This window comes from Condylura cristata, unplaced genomic scaffold (genome assembly GCF_000260355.1).
Source record: "Condylura cristata isolate star-nosed mole 26May11 unplaced genomic scaffold, ConCri1.0 scaffold00019, whole genome shotgun sequence".
Lineage (NCBI taxonomy): Eukaryota > Metazoa > Chordata > Mammalia > Eulipotyphla > Talpidae > Condylura > Condylura cristata.
The window spans coordinates 41760826-41769021 of NW_004567120.1; the positions used below are offsets into that span (position 1 = coordinate 41760826).

An 8196-nucleotide genomic window follows, 5' to 3' on the forward strand; every position below is an offset into this window, starting at 1 on the left:
GGGTGCGCGGGCTGCGAGCCCCAGACCCCGGAGGTTGCGCGGGTTGCGCGTTTCGTCCGAGTTGTCGGGGCTGCCGTGTCCAGAGCCGCTGAGCCCCAGCCCGCGGGCCGCCTCCGAGCGCGGGTCGCGCAGAAATGTGCGTTTGTGGCCCACGGAGCCCGCCCGGGCGCTGTCGTATGGGCACTGTGCGCTTGGAAACGGGCGGGAATGTGTTGCTTTAATCGGAAATAATTTATGTTCACACTTCGGGGTGCAGGGAAATGAAATTTTGTCATGAAACATGATTGGGAATAATTTTTGAAAAGGCAAGCCAGAAATGAACATATATTCGGGGGGAAAAAGGGGGTGATGGGCTCCACAAATGGCCTCAACCCAACCCATCAGTCGCTAGGGCACACACACTTGCAGGGGCTGCCGCTCTTTGGTCGATGCGTCAAAGCTCCTCGGTGTCATGGCGATGGCCAGGGCCTGGCACACTCACACGCCCCCCTTTTGAGGGGAAAACCCCACGGAAGGTCTAGGGGAGCTGCGCTTGCACGTCAGAGAGTTCTGGAAAGACCGGCTCTGGCTGCACTGCGCTGCCCCCTCACCTTTGCTCAAGACTCCGGGAGGCTGACAGCACATGCTCAGCCAGAGAGGCGCACACAGGTGCTCGGGCAGACGGACCTTGTCCCCAAGAGAACCTGAAATGATTTTGTTTGGGTGAGGGTCATAAATCTGTGCTGTGGGAACAAGTCTTTCTTTCTGCGTCATACGCCATGTCAAGTCTTTACCACAGCTGGGTGCAAAGACAAGGCTCACATAGACGTGACAACCAGATGCCTGTCCCAGCCCAGGGAGGGAGCTGTGACGGCCTGGCTGAGCTCCTGAGCTCCTGAGGCTAGTGACTGACCTCCCCTGGGGCGCTCAGGTACCCTGAAAGGAAAACACCCAGAAACCTGGAAGGCTGTGTCCAGGCGGATGGCAAGCGGGGGCTCTTCAGGGAGCGAAATCGCCCATTTATCTGGGGCCCCTCCCCCTCCTATCCTGCCCGGTAACAGGGAGCCAATCTTGCTGCCCCACCCCCTGGACAAAAGCTGGGGGGAGGGGGGGAGGGAGGGAGGGAGGGAGGGGCCTGCGTCACTGCCACTGCGCTCTGGCTGACTCACTGCGGAGAGGGAGGGTGCTGAGGGGCAGGACACGTATGACTCTGCATGTCTGCGCGTGGCAGGAGCAGGGAAGGCCTGGCGAGTTTGACGCCTGCGCTGTTCTCTGTTATTTCTCCTCCAAGAAGCGCAGGGGCATTTACTGATGACTTCTCTGTTCCAGCAAAAACTGTGCCAATCAGACTGTGGTTCACCAGATTTTGGACAGGGTGCTGTCGAAATACGACATCCGTCTGAGGCCGAATTTTGGAGGTAAGACGCATGGACACCGGAGGCTTTGTGCTTGGCCCCTCCAGCCAGCTGGCCAGTGATGCCCTTCAGGCCCCGCAGGCCTGTCCCTTCGGAGCCCAGCTTCCTGACCCTGCACGCGCCAGCCCCCCCCTCCCAGACCTTTTGCTCTGCCCCTGGCATTTCACCCACTTCTCTGCCTTCTGATGCAGGAGACCTAGGCTGTGCACACGCGCACGCCCACACCTGAAGTGCTCTCCCTGGGGTAGCCACAGAAGCAGCAGACAACAGAAATGGGTGTCAAGACAAAGTGTACTGTTCAAGTTTCTGCCCCGTCTTTGGGGGCGACTCCTTCAGAGTTCAGTCTGCCCGGGCAAGCCCCAAGCCAGGGCAGGAACTTCTCCACCTAAGTGGCCTCACTTGGCCCCAGGCATTGCCACTCTGCCCTGCTCCCAGCCTTCAGCCCCCACTAAGTTCAGGCCCTTCGGGGCGCTGCAGTCAGATGACCTGATAAATCCAGGGGTCACCTTCTCAAGGCTTGATGCGGCCACAGAGGAAAAGCCACTGCCGCGCACGCTCACCAATGCACCGACACGTTAGCAGGCACACACATGACCCACAGTCACTCCATCACACCATGCTCCGTGTGTGCACACACTCACGGACACATGACCACACATTCACTGGCACACACGTTCATGTGCTCTCACGTCCATGCACACACACTACTTACAGGCGTGCCTGCACAGGCGCCCACACAACACTGCAATATTTAGCATCTGAACACGAACACACAGGCTCACAGCCACGCCGGTGCACATGCGGGGACACACACATGTTCACACAAGTGAAAACAGGAGCGCACTCACTTATGCAGAAACACATTCACTATACACATGCTCCATCCCCATGCCAACTGCCCGCGCATCTGCCCACAGGCAGTGTGCACACGCACTCAGACGGGAACACACAGATCCAGCCTAGACGTGCTCAGCTGCACCCAGGCACACAGGTGCCATCACAAACCCCCGGCTTGCAGTTCCCCAGCATACTAGTAAGCGCGCGTGCGCACTCCCGCCCGGTGACACGCCTCCACACTCACACTGGAGCATTTGCCCCTCACAGCACACTCACGCACACGGAGGCTCGCCTACAGGCGTGCCCACACGCACGACACACACTGACGCAGTCGCCCATACCACTGTCCCACCCGTGCGAACATGCTGCTGTCACACGTGTGCGTGGCTCCCATTTGCCACACGCATCCACACACACCACGACGCCCAGCTTTTGTCCTTGGTCGCATGGACCCCTTTAGAAAAGGGCGGCAGCCTCGTGATTTCCTCGTGTCTCTTGGCCTCTCGCTGTGGCGTGGGCAGGCCAGGCCAGGGAGTGCTCGCAGCATTGCCGTTGCCGTCGGGCCCATGGGTAAGCGGTTCGTCAGAGCATGGAGGGAGGTTCCGCAAGGTGGCCCAGAGGCCCAGGGCCGAAGTAGGGTCCTGAGCCTGCGGCAGCGCACCCCACCCGTGACAGCGCCCCTGTGTTGCAGGTGCGCCCTTGCCCGTGGGGATATCTATGTACGTGTCCAGCATCGAAAAGATCTCAGAGATGACCATGGTAAGTGTGCCCTGGGTGGCGCGGCGGGCGCGTGGGCGCGGGGCTGCTCTGACCCTGACGGCGCCCCGTGGGCCACGACAGCCAGCGGAACAGAAGGGAAATGACCCCGGGGGGCTCTCGCTCGGCAAGGGTTTCTTAAAATCGACTCAGAAACCACAAATCAGGAAAAGAACGCAGGCGATGTAAACGCTATAAAATTCTGTTCAACCAAACCTTGCAGGACTCCTGTCTGCCGAACCAGCAGAACCACAGTGGAGCACAATATTTGCCACCCAAAGGGCTGACACTGAAGACATGCATGACCCCTGCAAATTCAGGCAAAAATACTTTCAAAACAATAAAGAAGCATCAGAACATTTGAACAGGAACTTCATTTTCGTGAAGAAGTCAAGGAGCAGATAAACTTACGCACCCATGCTGACCCTACTAGCCAATGAAATGCAAAATGGGGGGCCACCCTGTACTCAGTACAGGCCACCCTGTACCCTGTACTCACCCTGTACTCAGGTGGCAAAGCTGGGGGTGACCACAGACCAGCTTTGCAAGGGGGGCGCTGGGGCTGCGCCTCTGCTCTCGGGGGTGTGAGCTGGAATTTCCGCATCATGGTTCTGACTTCAACGTGCTTCTTGTGTGAATTACACACATGGCGTGTGGCTACGGGACTACCTCGCCCTGGGTGCCACAGTGAAGGAAAAAAGCAAATTATGCAGTCTGATGATCTGGGGGGAAGATGAAGAATGTAGGTCCAACTAAGCAGTCAGATTTGCAGGAATACTTTCGCAAACAAACAAAAATGGCAAAATGGGAGTTTCTGTGAGAATCGCAGACGCGGTTCCCTCCTTCAGAGCGGCCTGGGGCTACATTCCGGGCAGCTGACAGGCATCGGCCAGCTTCTGTTTCTTAGCCTTGGTCTTCATTCCAGGAGGTGCATTTACTATTCTTAACGTGACCGTTCTCGCGTGCATTTCATTGCTGACCTAGCTCTGAGGTTCACTTTGGAAACCCGTGTGCACACACACTCTCCCACACGGAGGCCTGGACAACCTCACTGAAGTGCGGGCTCCACCTTTTCTCTCCCCAGGACTACACGATCACGATGTTTTTTCATCAGACCTGGAAAGATCCACGTTTAGCCTACTACGAGACCAACCTGAACCTGACCCTGGACTATCGAATGTTTGAGAAGCTGTGGGTCCCCGACTGCTACTTTCTCAACAGTAAGGACGCTTTTGTGCATGACTCCACTGTGGAAAACCGCGTGTTCCAGCTTCACCCAGATGGAACTGTCCGCTATGGCATCCGGTGAGTGCCTGCCCTAGGAGCCCGGGCACTGTCCCAGCAGGCCTCTGCCCCTCAGTAGCCTCAGAGGCACCGTACGGGCACCAGAGAAGCCCAGTGCTTGCCAGACCTCTTGCTCCTGTCCTGCCAGAGTTCCTGGTTCTGCCTTCTTTCTATACAAGGCAACTCAGCTTTTTTCTGGCGGGGGGGGGGGGGGGAGGAAAGGACCAGCTGCGGGAGGGTCCAGCTGCAGCCTGGGCATCGGGGAGGCTAGCTGGGCGCCCCCGGGGAGTCGTCCAACCCTCCGCCCCAGGGCAGTCTCCGGGAGGGCAGGTGTGACCCCCTTCCCTCCCTTCGCAGGCTCACCACCACCACTGCCTGTGCCCTGGACCTGCAGAACTTCCCTCTGGACACGCAGACCTGCAAGCTGGAGGTGGAAAGCTGTACGTGACCCACGACCTGCGGCCGCCCTGCCTGTGGGGGTGGCCGACGGGTACCAAGCAGACTCACCAGTGAGCGGGAACACTTAGTTAGCTCCCCTGTGCTTCCTCCCGGCTCCTCTCCCCTTCACAGACAGACAGACGGCGCCATCTGGGAGAAGGAGGCCTGTAGGGTAGAAAGGGCCTCTCAGAGGTCAGGGACCTTGTATGCGAGCCGATGGGCAGCAGCGCCCCTCGCTGTGCTGCCCTCCTGCCGGGGAGACGCCACAACTGTTCTCTGCCCGAGGCCCCCACCCTTGCTCAGAGCCAGCGAAACCTGAAGGAGGCCCCTCCCCAGACTCTGGCTGCCACCGTCCTCCGCTGGCCAGACTGTCCCGGCTCACAATCTAGAAGCTGCTGTCTCTGTCCCCTCGCAGATGGCTACACGGTCGACGACGTCATACTGTACTGGGAAGGCAACAGCAAGGCCATACGGGGCACCGAGCAGCTGCAAATCCCGCAGTTCCGCTTCCTGGGAAAGACGACGATGAGCAAGGAAGTGCTGTTCTACACAGGTGCGCGGCCTCGGCTCCGGCCTCTGTCTCCTCTTCGCTGTTCTCCCCCTGCGCCTCTGCCCTGGCGCTCTGCGCTCTCCACTGTCTCCTTCCTGTTCCCTGATGCTTCTGGACACCTTTCCTCCCCCAGGTGGAGGCCCGGGGGTTGCCCCTGCCCAGGCAAAGTGGGCGTGGCAGCCCCTGGCAGGGCCTCGCGTCCTCCTTCCGCTTCCCGCTGTGGAGTTTGCACAGCGTCCTTGTGGAGGCCTCGGTTGCCACGCGGCAGCCAGGAAGGGCTCTGGGAGAGAAGACGCACTGGCCCTCAGGGCCACAGATGGGGCCAGGCCTGCGGGGCGCAGCGGGAGTGGACCACACTGAAGTGCCCACAGCTCTGCTCCTCCGCCTGTACGGCCCCCCTCGGGAAGGGCCCACAGCGTGCCACCCTGATGCCCGTCTGCCCCCTTGCCAGGCTCTTACATGCGCCTCATCCTGAAGTTCCTGGTGCGGAGGGAGATCACCAGCTTCCTGCTGCAGATCTACTGGCCCACCGTGCTCACCACCATCATCTCCTGGATGTCGTTTTGGATGAACTATGAATCCTCTGCAGCCAGGGTGACGATTGGTAGGCCGTGGGCCCGCCCCACGGGAGAACGTGGCGCGCCCTACTCGGGAGGAAGCCCTCGGGTCAGGGGAACGTGGGCAGGCGGAGAAGCAAGTGGCCCTGGCGTGACAGGGCCAGACGGGGTGGGGGCGTGTCGGCTGCTGTGAGATCATCCGGGCATTTCGATGTGATCCCAAGGGCCGCAGGCAGTCCTGGGGAGGAGGTGCCCAGAGAGCTTTGGCTGAGGGCTTCTCCACCCCACATGCCCTTGGCTCCGTTCCCATGAACGCGGGCCCCGTGACTTGCCAGGAAGCTCTGCCGCTGGAGGGGCGAGCCCGTGCCATGTCCTTCACAGGCCTGACTTCGATGCTCATCCTGAATGCCATCAACTCTCACCTGCGGATGAAGCTCCCTCAAGTCTGCTGTATCAAGGCCATCGACATCTACATGGTCACCTGCTTCTTCTTTGTGTTCCTGTCCTTGCTGGAGTACGTCTACATCAACTATCTCTTCTACAGCCGAAGGGGAAGCCGCCGCCAGCGCAGGCGCCAGAGGCGCGCCCGCAGAGCCATGGCCCGCTACCGCTACCAGGAAGTGATGCCACAGGTTTGCTCGGCTGGTGCCAGCGACCCCGAGGGCCCTGGGCCTCCCCTGAGCACTAGACCCTTTCCCGCTTGCCACCCCCTTCGGTGCTGGGCCGCCACGCCCCCAGAGGACAGGGTCTTGGCTCCTCTCAGTAGCCTAGCCATTGGCCGAGGTCGCCAGACTAGGGAGTGGCAAGCTGGATTTCCCCAGGCAGGCACACTGCCAGGGGTGGGGGAGGGAGCAGAGGGAGGGGAGCTAGCGCCCTCGTTCCTTTGGTCTTCCAAGTCCCGCAGCCTCGCTGGCAGCCCCTTGGCGCCTCATCTGCACAGGAGCCCTCCTGTGAGAGGCAGCCTCACCTCTGTCCCTCACGGGACACTGCAGGTGTAGCAGCCCAGGAGGCAGACCTGGGAGGCCCCGGCACTTCCCGGCATTAACAGTCTCTTGGTCCTATTCGTCAGCCCCTGGTGCGCCACAGACGTCCGGAGGAGGAGGAAGAGGAGGAGGTGGAGGAGGAGGAGGAGGAGATAGAGATGTCTGTGCTGGAGGCCGGCAGCCACGTCCTTGCGCTGGAGGACAGCCCCCGCCCCCCGCGCTCCCCAGAAGTGATTGTTCACCCCAGGAATGACCAGGCCGACTTCATGAACCTGTCCACCGTTTCCTCGAGGGACGAAGTCAGCACTGAAGATGACGAGTCGTCGCCCTTCAGCCCCATGCAGGCCGGCCTGGCCAGCCCAGACAGCCTCAGCTCTTTGGTGTCCATCCTGAAGCAGGCCCCACTGGCTACCGCCGAAAGCCTCAGCTCACTGTCCTCTCTCTCAGACCAGTCCTGGGTGGCCGCTGGAGGCAGCCTGAGCGACCTCCCCTCTGCGTCCGAGCAGGCCCTGCCCAGCTACAGCCGCCGCGCCGATGACGAAGGCCTCATTCCTACTGAAATCCGAAACCGTTCTGAGGGCCACAGCCGCACCGAAACCTGCGACCCCGAAGAGCCCGTCCTGGATGAGGCCCGCGGCCCCAGGGCCAGGCATCCACTTGCGTCCAGCCAGAGGCGTGCGCGCAGCGCCAGCCTCGACCTGGAGGAGATCCGCGCCAGCCTGGAGGAGCTGCACAGCCTGCCTGACGACGTCCGAGTGGAGAGCGGCTACAGTGACCTGGAGAAGGAGTTCGAGCGTGTGGTGGATACCACATGCAGCCTTCAAGATGACTTCGTGGGCTTCGACGAAGACAAGGAAGACAAGGGCAGTAACTCCGAGTCTGACGACAGCGGCCCCCCCAGCCCCAAGTGCTCCTTCAGGAAGAGTTTCTCCTCCAAGGTCTTTCACCCTAGGTACATCCCCAAGATCGATAAGTGCTCCCGCGTGCTCTTCCCTCTCGCCTTTCTGGTGTTCAACATCATCTACTGGGCCTACCACCTGTGCTAGACGGTGGCAGGCCGGCCGGGCTCCTGCTCCGCTCGTCCAGGCTCTGCTGGGCCGGCCGCTCTGAGTTGGTGGGGAGTGGGCCGCCCGCTCAGTTGTGCCTGCTCCTGTCCTCGTGGGTGGGGTGGGTGGAAAGGACGCGTCCTGGGGAACGGAAGGACCGCAGGTCAACCGCACACTGAGTTTCCTCGTCTGCCACAAGATGACAACCCTTGTGAAGCCTCCCAAGCGGTGGCAGGGCAGAAAATTCCCTAGAAACGTGGAGAGGACAGGAAGGAGCTGAGCGCACAACCACTTCCGGGGACTTTCCTGCCCAACTGAGTTGTTTCTTTTTTTTTTTTTTCACTTTCTTCC

General features: G+C 60.6%; 1 protein-coding gene across 1 annotated transcript in view; it reads left to right on the forward strand.

The window, feature by feature from the left end:
* The window catches only part of GABRQ (gamma-aminobutyric acid (GABA) A receptor, theta), a 72836-nt gene extending 64991 nt beyond the window's left edge, over positions 1-7845 (forward strand). Inside the window, exons 6-13 of the mRNA XM_012727091.1 lie at positions 1309-1397; positions 2923-2990; positions 4072-4292; positions 4629-4711; positions 5125-5262; positions 5711-5863; positions 6198-6439; positions 7072-7845. Of these exons, the coding sequence (XP_012582545.1) occupies positions 1309-1397; positions 2923-2990; positions 4072-4292; positions 4629-4711; positions 5125-5262; positions 5711-5863; positions 6198-6439; positions 7072-7845 (1768 nt within the window). The remainder of the gene's footprint in view (positions 1-1308; positions 1398-2922; positions 2991-4071; positions 4293-4628; positions 4712-5124; positions 5263-5710; positions 5864-6197; positions 6440-7071) is intronic.
* The last annotated feature ends 351 nt before the right edge of the window (positions 7846-8196 follow it).